General features: G+C 45.6%; 1 protein-coding gene across 1 annotated transcript in view; it reads left to right on the top strand.

The window, feature by feature from the left end:
- Positions 1-22948, top strand: part of TTLL3 (tubulin tyrosine ligase like 3) — a 162469-nt gene that overhangs the window by 62570 nt on the left and 76951 nt on the right. Inside the window, exons 3-4 of the mRNA XM_078661848.1 lie at positions 3433-3538; positions 19088-19189. Coding sequence (XP_078517974.1) covers positions 3433-3538; positions 19088-19189 — 208 coding nt within the window. The remainder of the gene's footprint in view (positions 1-3432; positions 3539-19087; positions 19190-22948) is intronic.

Genomic DNA, 22948 nt, shown 5'->3' with positions numbered 1-22948 from the left:
TTGCACATACCAAGGCTTGTTGACTTGCATGTACCAATGCTTGTTTATTTGCATGCACCAATGCTTGTTTATTTGCAAGTACCAATGCTTGCTTGCTTGTCTTTGCCGATATTTGTTTGGTCTTCGCCAATGCTTGTTTCATTTGCATATACCAATGTTTGTTTATTTGCATGTATCAATGCTTGTTTATTTGCATGTACCAATGCTTGCTTGTCTTTGCCAATGTTTGTTTGGTCTTCGCCAATGCTTGTTTTATTTGCATATACCAATGTTTGTTTATTTGCATGTACCAATGCTTGTTTGTTTGCATGTACCAATGCTTGCTTGTTTGTCTTTGCCAATGTTTGTTTGGTCTTCGCCAATGCTTGTTTTATTTGCATATACCAATGTCTGTTTATTTGCATGTACCAATGCTTGTTTATTTGCATGTACCAACGCTTGCTTGTTTGTCTTTGCCAATGTTTGTTTGGTCTTCGCCAATGCTTGTTTTATTTCTGCTGCCAATGCTTGTTCCTTTGCTCAATGCCTGACTTCAAAATGGCCGCCTGCAGTTTGCACAGGGAAGGTGTCCCGAAAGTTGCCTGACTCAAAGATGGCCGCCGTGGTTATCTGCAGGCACTACTTTCTCTCTCTTCATTCGACCCCTTTCCTTCACACAGGACTCACCGGCAGTCGTTTTCAGGGTCAGCACACTCCGGATTTGGCTCCCTCTGGTCAATGCCACAGTCAGGTGAGGATGGGGTGGGCTCCCGCCTTACTTTGCAGAGTCCTTCGGCGGGGCGTGCCAAAACCCACGCATCCGGCGTGAGGTTTTCCGACGTCAGAATTCATGCGGGCTCCAATTTTGCCGCGCTTGGCAGCTGACCTTCGTGGGGCAGTCCCCACCAGTATTCACACTTTTTTGGCCACAGCAGTCATCAGGTGAGGTTGGAGTAGGCTCCCAACTCACTTTCTAGGTTCCCGCTCTTCGGCGCCGATAGCGTGCCAAAGCTCACGCATCGGGCGGGACTCGCGCTTTCGGCGCGAAAGGCTTCTTCTTTTTCGAGCGTTTCAGCGCTCAAACGCTCGTGGTAATGGCTCCCTCTGGGCTCCTCACGGTCACTGGAGGGGCAGGGTCACCTGCTGCTGTCCTCTTCTTTCAGGCAGTAGCGCCACACGGCAGCGGGCTCCTTTTCTCGACGCTGCAGGGGACAGGGCACTCTCTTGATTCTCTGTGGGTTGCAGTCATGCAGATCCCACTCTCGTCGCCAGTTGTAGCATCGTGCTACAAAGAAATACAGACACTATTGGATCTTTTAACTGGAGCTTTATTGTGTACTTCCAGTGTCCTCCCTGTCCCTACTCTAACTGCCCTCATCCTGTTCTGACTCCTCCTCTTCCCCTCAACCCACCTAGCTCCGCCCACCCCAGCTACTAGACTGTCACTGTATTACAGGTACTTTGTACTAAAAATGGCACATCCATTGTTTTATATGGACTGAACTGTTTTAAAGCTTTTTAAAGTAATATCTTGATCTGTGTATGTTGGTCTTTTATTGTTTTGATCTTGTTTGGTTTAGATAAAGATTGCTTATTTTTCTAAACTGGTGTGTACATTTGTAGTGTTTTCAATGTGTTACTGCATGTTTATGTGCAAATACTTTACACATTGTCTCTGAGATAGGCCTGACTGCTCGTGCTAAGCTACCAAGGGGTGAGCAGGGGTTATTTTAGCTGTGTAATCTTCTTACACTGACTAGAGAGAAAGGTCCCTACTTCGACAGGGTGCAAGCCACTGCCAACTAGAGACCCCATTTCTAACACTGGGGGATTGTCTCCTGCACTCAGAAAGATAATCTTGTATAGTATAGAGGACAACAAATCTCAGTGTGAACTTTTGTTTTTCTCCAGATAATGACCTGTGGATTATCAAGCCGAGTAGATGCCCAACTAAGACTACTTTTGAGCTTGCACCTGTGGTGATTCATGCATATGACTTTCTTTTATTGCTAGTAGATCCAAGTAGACAGAACTGTAGAACTGGGCTAGGATCACGCAGTGTACACTGTAGAACCCTGCAGCTGTATCAGCATTACTGTGTGCATTATTTCATTTTGCCGAACCTGGAAGTACATAAGTAAGCCAAGCATTGGGCTAAACAGGGAATACTTGTTTCTTTTGGTTGGTGAGTACACAGTCTATACCGTCTCTGCAGAACTAAACCCAGTTCGGAGAGCAAATTAATAAAGTAGTACAAGCAACCCCAGGATACCCGAGACAAACACCCCAACCACCATGGCTCTGGCCTAGAAGGCCCTGCCTGCTATGAGGCCCCCTGAATAGCATCTGACAATTGGTGGCAAATGATGAAAGGCCTGTAGGTTCCTGTTCCAACCTTCTTGAACAGAACTATACATCCAGCCTTAGCAGCCTTGCCTGCACATTGGAGTGGCAGATACAGGGCTGCTGGGATTGGATACAAAGAATGTCAGGGGGCGGGTCCTGAGCATTTTGTGTCAGCAGCGCATGTGCTTGGGCTGCCTTTATGCTTCGACTGATATGATTGGCTAGTGAGTGCCATTCCTTTACCCACTTGATATGGACATACCACTTGCAAGAGGAAGCTGTGGGTGATGGACTGTGAGCACAGACGGGTCTGTGGTGAGTAGATTGCACCAAGTATAGCTTAAAAACATACGTGGAGAGCCTGGGAAGGCCTGACCTGAAGCCAGTGGGCCTGATTCACAGAACTAACTTAAGACAACATTCGAAACTTACTACTTTTGGTATTCACAGAATGCACTTACTACTTTTGGTATTCACAGAATGGATTTACGACTACTAACTTTACATCCGCACTCGGGCTGGAAATTCCGGCCCGGAGGCAGAGCTTCCGGATTGGAGGCAGAGCTTGCGGCCAGGAGGCGGAGCTTCCAGCCCAGAGGTGGAGATTTCAGCCATGGCTAAATACCCACCTCTGAGCCGGAAGCTCTGCCTCCAAGCTGCAAGCTCTGCCTTTGGGCCGCAAGCTCCGCCTCTAAGCTGGAAGCCCCGCCTCCGGGCCGGAAGCTCTGCCTCCAATCCGGAAACTCCGCCTCCGGGCTGGAATTTCCAGCCCGAGTGCGGATGTAAAGTTAGTAGTCGTAAATCCATTCGGTGAATACCAAAAGTAGTAAGTGCATTCTGTGAATACCAAAAGTAGTAAGTTTAGGATTTTGTCTTAAGTTAGTTCTGTGAATCGGGCCCAGTGTGTGTAACTCTATGTATCCAGGAAAGTACAGAAGCCTGAACTGAGACCAAGCAGCTAGAAATGTCTGAAGAAAGTTAGACTGCCACGCCTCATATGTCATCAAAGAATATGTGAGTGAATGTTATTTTCTAGGCGCTGTGTCCTCGCTGGCATCTCCCACACAGATAAGAAGGTGAGCCATTCTGTCTCTTTTTGTCCCATAGCCTGACACAGACGTGGAAGCTGAGGAGCCGGACGACGGGCCTCAAAGTGCTCAAGGACACGTGGACATCATGGACGGTGCAGAAGCAGAAACAGAAGCGCCTCAGGGTGAGAGCTCTGGTGCACGGCGCTATCTGGGAAGAGTGGGAGCCTAGGGGCAGAGAGGCTTCTGGCATGCACAGAGGTGCTGCTGTTCAGGACAGAGAAGCTTTCTGGAAGGGACAGAGGAGTTTCAGGAAGGGACAGGGGTTCTGCTGGTAGGTACACAGGTGCTGCTGGAAAGGAAAAAGGTGCTGCTGGTAGGTACACAGGTGCTGCTGGTAGGGACTGATGTGCTGCTGGTTGGGACAGAGGTGTTGCTGATAGGGACAGAGGGTCTGCTGGTAGGTACACAGGTGCTGCTGGTAGGGACAGAGGTGTTGCTGATAGGGACAGAGGTGTTGCTGATAGGGACAGAGGGTCTGCTGGTAGGTACACAGGTGCTGCTGGTAGGGACAGAGGTGTTGCTGATAGGGACAGAGGTGTTGCTGATAGGGACAGAGGTGTTGCTGATAGGGACAGAGGGTCTGCTGGTAGGGACAGAGGTGCTTCTGATAGGGACAGAGGGTCTGCTGGTAGGGACAGAGGTGTTGCTGATAGGGACAGAGGGTCTGCTGGTAGGGACAGAGGTGTTGCTGATAGGGACAGAGGGTCTGCTGGAAGGGACAGATGAGTTGTAGGAAGGGACAGGGGTGCTGCTGGTATTTACACAGGTGCAGCTGGAAGGGACAAAGGTGCTGCTGGAAGGTACACAGGTGCTGCTGGTAGGGACTGAGGTGCTGCTAGTAGGGACAAAAGTGTTCCTGATAGGGACAGAGGGTCTGCTGGTAGGGACAGAGGGTCTGCTGGAAGGGACAGATGAGTTGTAGGAAGGGACAGGGGTGCTGCTGGTATTTACACAGGTGCAGCTGGAAGGGACAAAGGTGCTGCTGGTAGGTACACAGGTGCTGCTGGTAGGGACAGAGGTGTTGCTGATAGGGACAGAGGTGTTGCTGATAGGGACAGAGGTGCTGCTGGTAGGTACACAGGTGCTGCTGGTAGGGACAGAGGTGTTGCTGATAGGGACAGAGGTGTTGCTGATAGGGACAGAGGGTCTGCTGGTAGGTACACAGGTGCTGCTGGTAGGGACAGAGGTGTTGCTGATAGGGACAGAGGTGTTGCTGATAGGGACAGAGGTGTTGCTGATAGGGACAGAGGGTCTGCTGGTAGGGACAGAGGTGCTTCTGATAGGGACAGAGGGTCTGCTGGTAGGGACAGAGGTGTTGCTGATAGGGACAGAGGGTCTGCTGGAAGGGACAGATGAGTTGTAGGAAGGGACAGGGGTGCTGCTGGTATTTACACAGGTGCAGCTGGAAGGGACAAAGGTGCTGCTGGAAGGTACACAGGTGCTGCTGGTAGGGACTGAGGTGCTGCTAGTAGGGACAAAAGTGTTCCTGATAGGGACAGAGGGTCTGCTGGAAGGTACACAGGTGCTGCTGGTAGGGACTGAGGTGCTGCTAGTAGGGACAAAAGTGTTCCTGATAGGGACAGAGGGTCTGCTGGTAGGGACAGAGGTGCTGCTGGTAGAGACAGAGGTGCTGCTGGTAGAGACAGAGGTGCTGCTGGTAGAGACAGAGGTGCTGCTGGTAGGGACAGAGGTGCTGCTGGTAGGGACAGAGGTGCTGCTGGTAGAGACAGAGGTGCTGCTGGTAGGGACAGAGGTGCTGCTGGTAGAGACAGAGGTGCTGCTGGTAGAGACAGAGGTGCTGCTGGTAGGGACCGAAGTGCTGCTAGGAGGGGCAGAGGTTCTGCTGGTATGGACAGAGGTGGTACTGGTAGGGCAGAGGTGCTGCTGGTAGATACAGAGTTGCTGCTAGGAGGGACAGAACGAACTGTAGCCAGCATCAGTTGTCTGTCCATCGCCCACACTCTTTTCATCAGAACACCTGAGGGCCAAGTCCAAGTAAAGTTCCAGCAGTCATTTTTAACTCCGACTTGACGGTAATATTGATAACTAACTGGTTCATAGTAGGACATACAAAGATTACTGAGGCTCCAACCAACAATTCCGCTATTCATTTTGTGATGGCGCCTTCTTGTTATTGGTTCCATGTGCACGAGACCGGCCCTCACATGCTGAAATCTCTGCTGCAAAGGTGAGGTGTTCTAAAGCTGGAAGCGCATCACCTACTCTTTATTAATGTCATTGTCTCCATGTCAACCTCAACACGTATGTAAACCTTGCAGAGGATACATGCCTACCCGCATGGCAAGCGGTTATTGTTGAGCAGCGGTCGCCCTTGCAGGAGCGCCAGGTAATGGCGTGATATCATTCCTTGAAGGTCTCTTGCCTTGAAGAATGACCTTCAGACCAGCCTCTCCTCCAGTATCTAGCCTCCTCTATAGTAAAGGCATGGATCTCTCCAAGAGGGTTATATGTTCTTACAACGAATTCCGTTGCAACGCATGCCTTTTCCACGCATGCGTTACAACGGAATGGTTTATCAACGCATAACTTTTTCCTCTAATTCATGCGTGGTGACGTCGTACGTCGTTAAGAAGAAACGGAAGTTTCTTTCCGTTTCCTCTTAAACGACGACGATTTCAGGTGAGGTTTTTATTTGGGGGGGAGACCCCCCCCCAAGCCCCCATGTTTATTTTGAACCTTTACCACATATACCTTTACTACATACCTCGTAGTAAAGGTATGCGTGGTAAAGGCTTTCGTGTTAACCACGCATGCGTTGTAATGCATGCGTGGTTAATGTATTCGTGGAAACGGCCGCGTTGTAATGGCCGTTTCCCCTCCAAGAGCTGAGGTTCTTCTAATTTCAAAAGGTTTCTCATCCTCACAACCCTTGGACCAGTTTGATTCATGCTTTCCTGGCCCCTGAAGAAGGACTCCGAATAGCGATGTGGTGCTGTGTTTCAGGTGATAGATGGCGGTCTACCTGAAACTCAGCACCACAAAAACATAACTTCGATTAGAACCTCTTTATACAAATCAATAATTAAATATTACCACTGACTCGTCCTTTGCAGATAGAAGTACTGTTGCATCCATCGCTTCACCCATCCCTGGTAAGACTTCTACTGACTGTGCCAGTCCCATGAGCTCTGCCACTCCCACCAATGCCAAGCCCTTGACTGGCAGTGACTCTCCTGCCACCGGCTCTCCATCGCCCAGCGATAGCACGTCTGATGCCAGCAGCAGGACCACTACTTCTCCCATTGCAGAGTCTGAAAGTACAGTATGTGCCACCACCGATGGTCGTAGAAGTCAGGAAGATAGAAAGCCGTCTTGTCTCAAAAGTTCCTCCATTACCGCCATGCAAGGTACATAGTTCACGTACTTACATAGTTAATATAGTTACACAGTTGTGTTACCTAGTTTCATTGTTCATATAGATTATGGTATAGTTATAAAATTAGCATTTTAATACTGATATTATAGCTACATATTATACATATGCACTTAGCATATTTAAGTTGTAAGCATGATGGTATGGTGTAGCTGTATAAGACCAAGGTAAGAGAGAAGACCCCTCGTGTTCCAGGGAACAGGGTACTAAATGACCAAGCAAGTCTGTGGAATATCCCTGGACTAACTTTAGAACAACAATATATATGGTAATTTCACTAGGATCACACCTCACCCACACATGTATTTTCAGGGAACAGGGCAAGAACTAACATATAACGTTTACAATCTTTTATTGAAATAAAATCTGATCATTTCGGGTTAAAATTTCAGAAAGAACAAATATTCTGAAAGCATACAATGTAAAGACATCTCATACATTTAAATAAAATACATAAAAAAGATTTTTTATAAAAATAGTGCATAAAAAAACCCTAATACAGTAGATACATTTCACAATACAATCATTTTCAATAACAATAAGAATACAGAACATACAAAACACCCCTTGTACTCTGATGGCTCGAATGATGTTTCTACCAATTGGTGGGGTCCAATAGCCTTAAACAATTCATATGATACTACCAGAATTACTAGATTAGCATATTGCTGGTTTCTTCTAGGCTTTGCTTGGATTCTCTATTGCTATGTGCGTCGACGGGTTTCGGTGTTAGTACCGTAGATAGGGTTACACCTTCCTCAGGACAGTTTTTAGCGGGGTCCTCACTTTCATGTGATTGGTATCCTTCTGTGTATAAGAAAGATATCTATCAGTACAAGACACTGTCTCTATATAACAAGCAGTGTCTAACAATTCATCAAAACGCGTCGACGCACAGAGCAATAGACAACCCAAGCAAAGCCGAGAAGAAACCAGCTATATGCTAATCTAGTAATTCTGGTAGTATCATATGAATTGTTTAAGGCTATTGGATCCCACCAATTGGTAGAAACATCATTCGAGCCATCAGAGTACAAGGGTTGTTTTGTATGTTCTGTATTCTTATTGTTATTGAAAATGATTGTATTGTGAAATGTATCTACTGTATTAGGGTTTTTTTATGCACTATTTTTATAAAAAATCTTTTTTATGTATTTTATTTAAATGTATGAGATGTCTTTACATTGTATGCTTTCAGAATATTTGTTCTTTCTGAAATTTTAACCCGAAATGATCAGATTTTATTTCAATAAAAGATTGTAAACGTTATATGTTAGTTCTTGCCCTGTTCCGTGAAAATACATGTGTGGGTGAGGTATGATCCTAGGGAAATTACCATATATATATTGTTGTTCTAAAGTTAGTCCAGGGATATTCCACAGGCTTGCGTAGCTGTATAAGAGCCCTACCCTCACCAACAAACTAGTAGAATATGAAACTTTAAGAATCTGAATGAAAGGATTCTGAGGAAATTCCTCTCAGCTCATCCGATGGGCACTGAGGACAACTTGAATCAAGTCAATAATAAGACCCTTCGGAGCTTTGTCAACGAGGTAGCCCCACCCAACTGCAAAGATGGCCTTAAATTAATAGCTGGTTCACCTCAGACTTACATGGGATGAAAAGAGAACTAAGAAGACCTGAACGCTAACGCCATCATGAAAAGTGAGAGGATAGCTACTGATTTCTAAAACATTTTAGGAGTTGGTAGAAAACATCTATGCCTGAGAACTAGAAGAAAGAGATAACTAATACAACTGCGACAACTAGGAATGTCCCTAAAGAAATATTAAAAACACATATTTCGCTAACACTGATTTATGCGAAGCAATGATAAACGAGGTAAGTGACACTTTACAGAATTATTTTTATGAAAAGACCTTGAATATTGAAGCTAATATTGAGGGAATGCAGGATCTACCCAGTTTAATACAGGTTCTAGTTTGGGAAAATCTATGCCTGGGGGAAATTCAGCCCAATGTGACCTCACTGAAGCTTCTCCATTTAACAGCATCCAGATTGTAAATAGTCTTAATCCAGCAGCCTGCCCTGCAGACCCTCTAACCTGGCAAACCAAAGGAGCAGAAATCCTGCCTCAACTATAGGATATTTAGGTAACCTATTCCACCAGATGGGAGAAATACCTTCAGAATCAAGCTGTAAGATTATAACTTCATTAACATGTTGAAGTGTGTGATTTGTTGTGTTCAAGACCGCGGGGTTTAGGCCGGGACACACACTGAATCCTCTCCACTGTATGCACAGACCTCCATTTTTGACAATATGGACATAAGAGATATGGCCCTTCTTATGGTTTCGGACGTCTATGCGGCATTTCAGCAGACACTAAGGGCCCGATTCACACAACTAACTTAAGAGAAAATCCTAAACTTACTACCATTTTGGTATTCACAGAAGGCACTTACACATTTTGGTATTCTCAGAAGGCATTTACTAATTTTGGTATTCACAGAAGGCAGCTACTCATTTTTGTATTCTCAGAAGACACTTACTCATTTTGGTATTCACAGAAGGCCCTTACTCATTTTGGTATTCACAGAAGGCACTTACTCATTTTGGTATTCACAGAAGGCACTTACTCATTGATGAGTAAGTACCTTCTGGGAATACCAAAATGGTAGTAAGTTTAGGATGTTGTCTTAAGTTAGTTCTGTGAACCGGGCCCTAACGTGATACACAGGAGGAAGAAGGTGGTAGGGATGCCGGATACTGCAGTAACATGGTTCCAATCTTTTATCGAAAACGGGAAAGATAAGCTCATGCAGGGGGAAAGGTAATCTGTACCCAAGAAGTTCCCGTTTCAGATTTCACAAGGATCACATCTCTTCCCGTTATTGGTTAAAAATGACGTAAAGCCTCTACATAGTCTCCAGACCATCCAGAACAATGACGCAAGACTCATAGTCGACCTCCTACGCCTCACCCACATTACCTCACACCTTAGGAAGCTTCGCTGCTCCCCATTCCCAAGCGCAGCCAACTTGAACTTCTCCCGCAAATATATAAAGCCCTACACAGCACAGGACCAGAATACCTAAACAGCTGCACACACTTTCACCAACCCACCAGACACCTACGTTCTTACTTACTCTCACTTGCACACATGCCACGCATCTGCAGACGCAACACTAGAGCTCGCTCATTTTCCTGTATCACACCCAAGACATGGAATGACCTCCCTCGACACATCAGAGCCGCCTCCTCACTTCTTGAGCCCTCCCTCAACATATCAGAGCTGCCTCCTCACTTCTTGAGACCTCCCTCGACACATCAGAGCCGCCTCCTCACTTCTTGAGACCTCCCTCGACACATCAGAGTCCCCTCATCACTTCTTGAGACCTCCCTCGACACATCAGAGCCGCCTCCTCACTTCTTGAGACCTCCCTCAACACAGCAGAGCCTCCTCCTCACTTCTTGAGACCTCCCTCGACACACCAGAGCCTCCTCCTCACTTCTTGAGACCTCCCTCAACATATCAGAGCTGCCTCCTCACTTCTTGAGACCTCCCTCGACACATCAAAGCCGCCTCCTCACTTCTTGAGACCTCCCTCGACACATCAGAGTCGCCTCATCACTTCTTGAGACCTCCCTCGACCCATCAGAGCCTCCTCCTCACTTCTTGAGACCTCCCTCAACACACCAGAGCCTCCTCCTCACTTCTTGAGACCTCCCTCAACACACCAGAGCATCCTCCTCACTTCTTGAGACCTCCCTCGGCACATCAGAGCCGCCTCCTCACTTCTTGAGACCTCCCTCAACACATCAGAGCCGCCTCCTTACATCTTGAGACCTCCGTCGACACACCAGAGCCTCCTCCTCACTTCTTGAGACCTCCCTCAACACATCAGAGCCGCCTCCTCACTTCTTGAGACTTCCCTCAACACACAGAGCCGCCTCCTCACTTGTTGAGACTTCCCTCAACACATCAGAGCCGCTTCCTCACTTCTTGAGACCTCCCTCAACACATCAGAGTCGCCTCCTCACTTCTTGAGACTTCCCTCAACACATCAGAGACTCCTCCTCACTTCTTGAGACTTCCCTCAACACATCAGAGCCAGCTCCTCACTTCTTGAGACCTCCTCAACACATCAGAGCCGCCTCCTCACTTCTTGAGACCTCCCTCAACACATCAGAGCCGCCTCCTCACTGCTTGAGACTTCCCTCAACACATCAGAGCCGCCTCCTCACTTCTTGAGACCTCCCTCAACACATCAGAGCCTCCTCCTCACTTCTTGAGACCTCCCTCAACACATCAGAGCCACCTCCTCACTTCTTGAGTTCCACAAGCCTGGTAATTAGTGCTCTATACAAATCAACATAACATAACAGCTAGTAAAGCGTGTTATCATGATGATGATAAGTTACATAGTTACATAATGGTACATAGCAGTTGCCCAGTGCAATTTTGGCTGACCCAGAGTAAATGTAATTAATGTGGTTTTGGGGGGCCTCAAATAACCATTATACCCCCCAAAGAGTATAACAGCTTTGCATCAATTAACAGTCTAGTCATTCAGTTTCTTCACCATTTTTATTACTTATTTCATAGATCCAATTTCCAATTAGTTGCATTAAGATAATCCCGAGGGGGCTGATTCACAGAACTAACTTAAGACAAAATCCTAAACTTACTACTTTTGGTATTCACAGAAGTTAGGATTTTGTCTTAAGTCTGTCTTAAGCTTGTCTTAAGACAAACTTAAGACAAAATCCTAAGGGCCTGATTCACAGAACTAACTTAAGACAACATCCTAAACTTACTACTTTTGGTATTCACAGAAGTTAGGATTTTGTCTTAAGTCTGTCTTAAGTTTGTTAGTTCTGTGAATCGGGCCCATTGTCACAGCATCATCTCATTCTCATGAGGCAACTGCGCTGCGGACTGCAAGGCGTCCATTTTAACTGAAGGCAGCCATGCTTTGGACGTCTGATGGGCAATTATACAAGTCTGAGAGAATATGGAATTCCAAGGGTTCTTATAGCGTCATCAAGAGTTGCATTTAATATACACGAGAAGTCTACTGCTCACTGCTAGATTATTCACCAAGTCCTAAAGAGGCAAGTTTGGAGGCACTTTTTGGCTGTGATAAATCATTGAATTATCTCTATGAAACTAATCAGGAAGTGGATATATGAAATTAACAATACATAAGGTTGCAGAAACTCAAGGATTTGAGAATTTCTATGTGCAAAGCTGTTCTGCTTTTGAGAGCATTCAATGGTTCATTGAGGACCCCACAAAAACATTATTATGTTTACATGGTTAGCAGAGAACATAGTATATTTGCATTATTTTTAAATAGTCAGCATATATAGATATCCTTTATGATTATTACAATAACTAATTGTCTAGGTACAGAATAGCTGTTCATGGTTAGTACAGTTGCTCAGTTAGCAAAGTTGCATAGTCTGCAGAGTAACCATGGGCGTAGTTCGGGAAGTAGCGCTACGCATAGCTACGGGAAGTGCACTTCGCACTACGCGAGCTACGCGTAGCACTATGCGAACTGCGTAGTACCCTGTTCGCACTGTGCAAGATGCCGTTTTCAATGATTGCACAGTGCGGACAAGCATCCGGCACTGTGCAATCATTGAAAACGGCATCTTGCACAGTGCGAGCTGTAGTTTTCTGCTGCTCGAGAAGAGTTTTACTCGAACGGCAGCTTTCTCAACGCGGACTGGTAGTTTCTCATCGCAAGCGGTCGCGAGCAATGAGAAACCTGACCTCCCCGCGTTGAGAATCTCGCCGGGAGGTTTATTTTCCACGCTCACGATCAGCAAGTTGATGTTGCTGATCGCAAACGAGGAAAAAGTCTCACCAGGATGTCATTTTGCTTGCTCGCGGTCGCCGACTGGACGTTGAGGACCGCGAGCAAGCAAAAAATGACCGCTGCACTACGCTACATGTGTTTGCACTGTGCTACGTGCAGTTCGCGTAGTGCGAAGTTGCGCAAACTTCGCAAACTACGCGAGCGTAGCGTAGTGCTTTGCCCAGGGTTACTGCAGAGTTAAATAAAACAGTTGCACATCTGGTACAATTACGTGCAATAGCTGCACTGTTACTAGAGCTACATAGTTACACATTGAGTTAGATACACTGGGCCCGATTCAAAGAAATAACTTAAGACAAAATCCTAAACTTACTACTTCCGGTATTCATAGAAGTTAGGATTTTGTCTTAAGTTTGTCTTAAGACAGACTTAAGACAGACTTAAGTTAGGATTTTGTCTTAAGTCTGTCTTAAGTCTGTCTTAAGACAAACTTAAGACAAAATCCTAACTTCTGTGAATACCGGAAGTAGTAAGTTTAGGATTTTGTCTTAAGTTAGTTCTGTGAATCGGCACCACAGTCTTGTTACACATATAGACATGGTTAAAACTGCCACAATTAAGTTAGTATATACTGGTCCACAATAAATGTAGGTAGAAAGTATAGTTAGTTGCCTTTAATAAAGTAAGTACATAACTGGTGTAGCTACATAGTTTTTTTTATTTAACATTGGTATACCCAATTAGAGTGAATGTATTTCCATAGTATAGTTACAGTTACTGTGGTATGCATGCATATGGTGTAGTTTGACGATTTTATATTTAGTGCAATAAATTCATAGTTTTAAAGTATAGTTACAAAAATATTGTATTGTAATTGAATTTAAAGGTTTTTTCTTGCAGCCATTGTGCCAAAAGACATTATCCAACTGGTAGCATGTTACAGCATGGTTGAGTGATTGGTTAGTTAGTCGGGACAGTGCTTAAATGCTACGTGGCTGATTAGTAATCATTGTGTTGTTAAGCACAAGTGACCAGTTTGATGCTCTTAGTTCGTCATAGGTTGCAGCGCCTATGTACGTAATGGTTGAAAGAGGATTTAGAGATAAGGTACTGATCTGATTGTTACCAATGATTGGGAGGGTCTCTGTTAGGTCCACCCACGTGTGCCAGGTGAGCAGTATGTGGAAAGCACTGGATACAGACAGTTGCGACAAGGATGCATAATAATCTTCACAGTAATAAAAAAATCAGCTGTCAGACAAGGGGCCTATACAACAGACATGTCAGTGATGTCACCGGTCTATCCCAGGGTGGCCACGGTCAGCCAAGAGACATGCACAGGAGAGACTTAATCATGCCAAATGTTCTTTTCATACTAACCATCAGCAAAAGAGGAGCAACTTAGGTATGCCCTGGATATGTCACTAAATTCAGCGTCTCTGAATACTGTCCATGAGTTCTATCTATGCATCACAGCTGTCTATGATGCACTCATATCCCTCAAAACCTTCGCAACCCATAAATCCGGCATTGGCATTAAACATTAAATCTTGGAAGCACGAGCTGGAAGTTAAAACCCTGAAGTCAAGCAGGTGGAACCTTCAAAAACTCTGGACAAAACCAACAGAGCAATTAAAAGACAGGCATAGAACTCCTCTCAAGAGTTTACAAGACAACCATAAAACATCCCAAAGAAATGGGCAGTCCCAACCAAAAAAAGGCACAAAGGAATGAGCACTTGCAACCATAAAATGGCATAAAGAAGTTAGCAGCCCCATCCAAAAATGGCATAAAGAAATGAGCACTCCCAACCATAAAATGGCACAAAGAAATGAGAACTCACAACCATAAAATGGCACAAACAAATGAGCACTCCCAACCATAAAACGGCACAAACAAATGAGCACTCCTAACCATAAAGCAGCACAAAAGAATGAGCACTCGCAACTATAAAACGACACAAAGAAATGAGCACTCCCCACCATAAAATGACACAAAGCAATGAGCCCTCACTACCATAAAACGGCACAAAGAAATGAGCACTTGCAACCATAAAATGGCACAAAGAAATGAGCACTCTTAACCATAAAACGGTAAAAAGAAATGAACACTCAACTGTAAAACAGCACAAAGAAATGAGCACTCCCAGCCATAAAACCACACAAAGAAATGAACGTTGCAAACCATAAAACAGCGGAAAAAAATGAGCACTCACCACCATAAAATGGCACAAATAAATGAGCAGTCCTATTAAAAAAATGTCACAAAGAAATGAGCACTCACAACCATAAAGCAGCAAAAAGAAATGAGCAATCCCAACCATAAAGCGGCACAAAGAAATGAGCACCCGCACCGCATCAAAGTTGCCTCTGGGCCAATAAAGGAACATCTCAAAACCATCAATGAATCCCAGAAAGGTGACGGCTTCAACAGGACAGTGACACTTTATAACTTCTTAGCACATCACTTGTACAAATCGGCACATGATCTTGAATGGTGCATAGAGAAGAAAAGATAGTCCTCCAGTACCACAACTCCTCTTTTTCACCTCAATCACATCCACGTCATGGTACCAAACCACTGTGCATCAATCCACTGTCCCCTGGTGATCTTCTTAACCTCATCCATGCTGGTGACAAGCTCAGCTCGTCATGAAGTACAGTTGAGCTCCACTCATGACGAACTGAGCTCGTCACGGCCTTTGGAACGTTTGCACACGGGGCTAATTTCCCTGCTGTGCTGAACGTTCCAAAAACGGGTGCGGCTGTGACGAGCTCAGCTCGTCATGAGGGCAGCTCCGCTTTGCCTCCAGCATGGGGGCGCTACGCGCGGCCCCTCCCCCCCGCAGCCCTGTCCATATTTTCAAAATGGCTCTTCTCAGTTCCAGCCAGGACTATTATGAACTGCTCCATGGTGACTGGAATCTTCCTGGCTGAACTTAAGTGACTCATTTGAAACTTATCCATGAAAATCATGTTCACATCCTTCAGACCTTAATAAAAATTATCCAAGAGCCAAAATTCCCTACAAATTAAGCTGATTATAAGATCTGAAGTCCAACAAAGATCAACTTTTGTGGAAGAAAACTGTCTTCTCTTTAACTACCACAAAGGTCCTGGGGTGTGGGACTGAGACATCATTGACGGCAATTTGGGACAACATCAATATATTTGCACCTTTGCTAGAGCACATCTCTGTGCATACAGATTTACAGCTTTTTAAAGAATTGGGTCCATAAAGTTAGGAGCAACAAGCATAAATGTGAAACATACAAGAATGGCCAGAAACCTCGGGTCTGTCACAAATAATCTCAACAGACGTCTCTGAAATATGGCAGTGCATCAACAGATTTACTATTTGTGAATCAGTCATATATTTAGTGCATTTACATATGATATGACTCAGTGTAGTTATACGGAGTAGTTACATCATTTTTATCCTAGTTAGTCGGTATATTAAAGTTGGTATAGTAAACAGTGTAGTCACAGTTTAATAGAAGCTACATATTTAAGTACAAATGCATACGCATTGGTAGCACAGAGACATAGCATAGCAGCGTATGGTTATGTAGTAGTGTTCTATGGGTAGTTATGTTATGTGTATTTGTAAAGTGCACTATCACACGTGAGAGTATCCTGGCGCTGTGCTGGTGTGTGAGGCCAGCCCGCGGAGTGGGGTGGGGAATTACCCAAAGATCCAGGTCTTCCTCTTCTTGTGGCATTCACAAAGAGAGGAAGAGCTCTGATGTGTAGTTGGAACTTGTTCTACGCTTTAGTAGCAATATTAGAGAACACTCAACTGTTGACTCTGCTGTGCAGCGAATGTGTGCGGTGTATGCTGGTAGGAGTACGCCTAATCTGAGGTGCCTAGAGGGTTGATGGAAGTGTGCCCCTGAATATCGAATGAGCAATATTGATGAGAGAGAATATGGAGGACAGTATATTGAAAATAAAGTATTGACAGGTAAGTAAGTCTAGATTTTAAATACCTAACTCCACATATATGTACCTACTTGGTACATATATCTTTAAAGTACATAGATATGGAGTTAAGAATAGTAAATCTATACTGACGTGTATGCACTTACCTTTTGATATTTGGTCCCTTGATATTCTGTCCTGGATATTAGTGTGCCACGACATTCGTTGCTGTCGATATTCAGTAGTACAATTGTTGATGGAAGTGTATGCAGTTGTTTAAGTAGTCTGAGTTGTGTGTGCTTTGCATTTATCGGTGAGGAGCTTGAATTGCTTGCCCTTGTGAATCGGGAGCCAGTGGAACTCCCTCAGGTGTGGTGCGATGTGTGTCCTGTGTGGGAGGTTGAGATAAGTCAGGCTGCTGTGTTGTGGATGTTTTGCAGTCTTCTCATGAGCTTTTTGGTGATTCATGCATAGAGAGAGTTCACATAGTCCAGCTTGCTGGTGGTGAAGCCTTGGCTGTCAGTCTTTCGTGTTTATATCAGTAGCCACTTGCAGGTTTTTCTCAGCATCCTCAGAGTGTGAAAGAGCTAGGCAGACACGTACAGTTTGTTATTGGCGATGATCCAGAGGTTTCTGACATGTGTGTACTGGGTTGGGGGAAGGTCTGTGGTCAGTAGTCCTCCAGGTGGGGTCCAACAGAGAGGCATCCTTTATGATGATCACCTCTTCTGTCTTGTTGGTGTTTAGTTTGAGACAATGTGTCTGCATCCAGGTGGCCACTCTGGAGATGCAGGTGGTGAATTTGCTGCTTGTCTTAGGGCATTGGTCTGAAAGGGATGGTATAACTTGCGTGTCACTTGAGTCAAAGAGACTTTGATGTCGTGGGCATGGATAATGACAGCCAATGGGTCATGTAGACGTTGAAGATGGAATGGCTAACTGATGAGCCTTGAGGTTTTCCGCAGGTGAGTTTTCTGTCCGCTGAAGAGTATGGCACTAGGTTGACAGGTCTGGGTTTTTCCAGTCTGAAGATAGCAGATCCACCGGAGGGCAGGTCTCTGAATGCCCATCTTCTATAGTCACCGGATGAGGATGGGGTGGTATACCGTGTCACGGCACTGAGACTTGCGGTAGGATGAGGGCTGTGGTTTCTCCTCTATCCATGAGCAAACAGATGTTGTCTGGATAGCATAGGTATATAGTAGATTTCCAACAGTATATCATTGCACAATAATAATAAATAGTGTAGTTACATAGTAAAGTTACACAGTATAGTTACACGATGAGTATCTTATATATTTAGTGTATTTAAGCATATCTATTTAGTAGTGTCGCTTATTGGGGCATTTCTGGCCTGGCAGGTGTCCTACCAGCCCGCCAGATAAGAAGAGCCCTGGCCTTCACGCCCATGGTCTAGCTTACTTCTATTGTGAATTTCAGATATCCATCACTAACCCGTGTACTCTCTGCATGCTGCCATTGGTTAACCACGGAAAACATCCATAACAACGCGGCCATTACCCCGCACTGCTATTACAATGCTGCTATTACAACGCAAGTCGCTACAACGACTTGCGCTGGAGGGCGCTGTAGGATAGGGAATAGTTTAATTTTCTATCCAACACCTTCCCTACTGTCAACGTGGGCTGGAGTTGGAATAGAAAATTAAACTATTCCACTATCCAGCGCCCCCAAAGCAAGTTGTTGTAACGACTTGCGTTGTAAAAACTGCGTTGTACTGGCATGCGGGGTAAAAGCCCGCGTTGTAATGCCGTACAACCGTTAACCACATGGCGGCTGCTCCACTGATGCACTACGCATGGCAAAAGTTACTATTTTAAAACTTTTTTTATTCTTCCTTGATAAGCCCAGTCCCTTGCACCCCAGTAAAATATGAGGGGGGTACTTATACTTTTTCCAGCATGGAAAGTGCCCTACTGCTTCTCTTCAAGGGAATAACTTTTACAGCTGGGAAAGAATGTGTTAAACATTTGTAAAGACCCACAAACCTACAAATGTGTGGGTGTTCAACAGTTTTTTGCTGGACAACTGCCCATGAACGTCACCAGTCCCACTCCTGTTTGGAAATTTACTCCAAGTTAGATCGTCCATCAAGGGAGCGGAGGACATTATCTCTACCACAATGAGAAGGTTCTTCTGCTGCCGCAGCCTCACTTGGGTCGTCACGGAATCCTTTCAAGTAGAAGTAGTGAAGTAGATTGCCACCTCAAAGTGATGGCTATCCCACCATGAGTAGGGCAGGTCAACAGTCAATAAATTTCCCTGACTGGGATTGCCATGTGAGTTATAGTAGTTCCAGGCAAGGTAAGTAATCAATCGCCTTTACATGTGGGAGAACTCTGCCTGAACATATGGACATTGCTTTTTTGTTTTACTGAAACAAACTCCCCTTTTGGAGTTTTTGGGGGGGACGTCACCAGCAAGATCCCTCACAGGGGGGTAGGCAGGGAGTCTCAATGTAGCCAATGTGTCTGCGAACAAAATTCTTTACAGCCCTAAAAGCATGTTATTTTTTTAACATGTTGCCTTTCTGTTTTTTTACAGTTGTAAAGGAGATGATGGAGGAAACGGTGGTCCCACAGCAGGAAAAGCCACCTCACAACCACTCCTGGCGCAAAAGTCACCCAGAGAAGCACAAACAAGAAGGTACACAAGGTTTTAGGGGCCATTCAAAGACAATAGTAAGGATGAGACATAACCACGCTGCTCCAAGCTGGGCCTTTCATTGAAATGTATGGGGTTAGAAGGATGCTCTTGGTGTGAGGCAGGAAACTGAGTAACTGCACAAGGGGGTTCATAGGGAGATGATTTGGTATCATGCGGTACGACAAGCTACAACAATCGAACTAGTGGCCGCTGCATCACTAACACAGTGGTTGGAGGGTTCACCTACTCCATGGAAATATTGAGGCATGGTGATGTCTAGGTGACCGACGACAAGTTTGAAACGTCACTCATAAGTTCATTTATCAGGGCAGGTCATGACCCAGAGGGAACACTGCTTCCGGGGCAGAGCCTCCTTCCCATTCAACCCCTCCCACTTGATTATGTACCCTGCTGCCTCAGTGTAGAGACATATGTTGCTACCATCTAGGTGTGTGTTGAATAATTGCAAACACATTTTCCTTCTTGACTGTGGCTTGAAAAACACCCGTTACTATGGTGACCTGGGTTGCAGGTCTTTTAGGGACATTGCGGTAAGAAGGACACATGGAAGTTCCAGTTGGACACTATCCCTCATTTATCTGCAACATCCAAAAATAAAATGATAGATGGAGTGTTGAAACTTATCAAACACTGAACCCCAGTCACAGATCTGGGTTTAATCCATCATTATTTTGCTCGCCAAGTCACCTCAGCTTGGACCCCGCCATATGCAAATCAGTCTTGAAGCTGAGGAACTCCAAGTCAAGGTACTTCTGGCTGCCTAGGGTGGAAGAGACAGTGGAGAGAGATACTTCCCAGGGGTTGTGGGCGGCTCGACAAATGGTCATCTGTGTGAGAAAGGATGATTTGAAGACACAGCAGGTTGCAGCTTGTTCTTTGGTGCCCTTGGCACTGCCTTACTACCACAAGCCTCAGGAGTCATGAATACCGCTTCAATAATACATATGAGGCAGAGCTCCAAAAACTCTGTTTACCTTCTATGGTTTCTACTGCTCGCCCTTCTCCCAGTCACCTCACTGGCACATGGTGTCAGTTCAATATTCTGTGCAAGGTTTCACTCCAACAAGTGTCTGCAAACTTGGTGAAGTGACATCCATTAAAAAGGGCAACATTTGATGTCTGGAATCTGGTAGCATCATGTGAAACTGACAGAGTAGGAGAGCGCGAGGGCTGTGTCAGAGACATCTTAGTAAGTGGTTGCCATAGTCCAGCCTGGTCATTACTGGATGCTACACCACTGTATATAGATAGGTTGGGTACCACATGGGCTGGGTACCAGGTCTTTCATGGTTTTGTAAAGGTGCGGTTAACTGTTGAGGTAGAGGCTGAGGTTATACATTTCCTCCGTACCTCTCTGCCATACTGGGGTTTGACAGGCACTGCAAATCCTCTGCTTCTGTGTGTAGACATTTCCCCTGTTTGTGTCGCATTGTTGTATTTTTTGTGCAGTCTTCTTAATTGCTGATAACAGTGGTGTTGTTGATGTTGAGTATACACGCTGTTGTGTTTTAATATATATATATATATATATAATGGCCCTGAGATATGGGTGTTTGTTGACACTGACTGTAGATGTTGTTTTGTATGTGATGGAGATGATATTTGTGGGGTTTTTGTTGATATTTAGCATCAATACTGTTGTGTAAGTGATGGTCGTGAGTTGTGGGTGTTTCTTGACATTTAGCGTAGAGTCTGTTGTGTATGTGATGGTCATGAAATGTGGGTGTTTGTTGACATTTAGTGTAGAGGCTGTTATGTGTGTGATTGGCACTCAGGTCTGCCAACTTCACAATCCTGGGCGACCTCAACACTCACCTGGACGACCCCACCGACTCTAACGTGAGAGAACTCTCCTCTAGCCTAGGTGCTCTCGAACTACAGCAACTTGTCCTTGGGCCCACTCACCAAAAGGGGCATCTCTTGGACCCCATATTTAGCAACTGCCCTAACCTTCATGTCGGAAACCCCTCCCCCCTCCCCTGGACTGATCACTTCCTTATTCCCTTCACTTGGACCCCCCCAATCACCCTCTACCCAATCCCCCAACTATTCAACAGTCACACAACTGGTCCAAAACTCCCCAGCCACAATGGCGGAACAACCTAGAGCTTACCTTACCCGCCAAAGTTCCCAATCCCATCTTGGGCAACGAGAACTACAATAGATGGATTACCAGCTCTCTAGATCTGGTACTCCCACTAAAACCTACCCACCCCAAGCGGGGAAACCCGACAGCCCCATGGTACACTACTGATCTCCGGGAAGCCAAACGCGCCTGCAAACGAATCGAGAGGAAATGGCGTCTCGACTACCTACCTGTTGACAAAATAACCTACAAAGTAGCTATCAAAGGCTATAAATCCAGCATTAAACTAGCTCAGGCCAAATACTTCGAAGCAAGGATCGACAAGGCAGCTTCTAAACCAAAGGAGATCTACCGGATAGCCAAATCCCTCCTGCGACTACCCGAGGCTCCAAAAGAGCACAACAACACCCAGGTCCACTGTGAGGAGCTAGCAGACTTCTTCTACCAGAAAATAGAAGTCATCAACTCCTCTTTCCCCCAGACCACCACCTCGCCCAGTGACATCGCTGACACAGGCGCTGTGATAGCACCTCCAAACTCTCTCAAAATTATCCCGCCTCTAGATCTCACCAATCTAGAAAATATCATGCGACAGGTTAAATCTGGATCACCTACTGACCCGGCTCCCCCCCGGGCTCTTACCCGATCACAAGTCAGATCTCACCCACCATTCGGGACCTGCTCAACTCCTCCCTCCAAACCGGCATTGTCCCGCCTCTATGGAAGAGAGCAATGGTCAGGGCATTACTAAAGAAACCCAGCCTCGATCAAAACAACCCCTCTAACTACAGACCAATCTCCCTTCTCCCCTGGCTAAGTAAACTTCTTGAGAAGTATGTCAACTCTGTCCTGACGCACTTTTTGGAATCCAACAACATACTTGACTCTACTCAAACGGGTTTTAGGCCCCGTCATGGAACCGAAACTGCCCTGATTGCAGTGACGGAGGAGGCACGAAGGATCCTAGACGGCGGCGGGTCAGCGGCCGTCGTCCTATTGGATCTTAGTGCCGCCTTCGACACTGTAAATCACAATACTCTACTCCACCGCCTTGGCAGGATAGGAATCTCAGGAACAGCACTTACTTGGGTGAGATCCTTTCTCACAGACAGATCCTTCCAGATATTTGAGAAAGACGTCACATCCTCCAGCAAACCCCTCAACTGCGGAGTGCCTCAGGGCTCCTCCCTGAGCCCCACTCTTTTTAACGTTTACCTCAGCCCTCTGGCAGATGTCGTCCGCCCCTTTGGAGTGAAAATTGTCACTTATGCGGACGACACACAGCTGGTGGTAGCACTAGATCCACCTCTTAACTCCCACCACAGCTTACATAAATGTTTGGAAGCAGTTGCTGCCTCGATGTCGGGCTCCTGCTTAAAGCTAAACGGGGATAAAACAGAGGTCATGCTCTTGGGAAACAACATCACCAAATCCATCGATACCATCTGGCCCCTCTGCCTTGGCAGCCCCCCGCAACCCAAAGAACAAATCAAGAGTCTCGGCATCTGGCTTGACCGAACCCTCACTTTCAACCACCAAGCAACTAAGCTTGCTGCCACATGCTTCGGGCTTTTAAGGCTACTGCGCAAAATCCTCCCTCTTCTCCCATTCCATTCAAGACGGATCATGGTCCAAGGTTTGATTCTATCCCG

Source organism: Lissotriton helveticus, chromosome 9, assembly GCF_964261635.1.
Source record: "Lissotriton helveticus chromosome 9, aLisHel1.1, whole genome shotgun sequence".
Lineage (NCBI taxonomy): Eukaryota > Metazoa > Chordata > Amphibia > Caudata > Salamandridae > Lissotriton > Lissotriton helveticus.
Note: the sequence above shows the minus strand (reverse complement) of the source record. Positions and strands in the feature narration are given on the sequence as shown.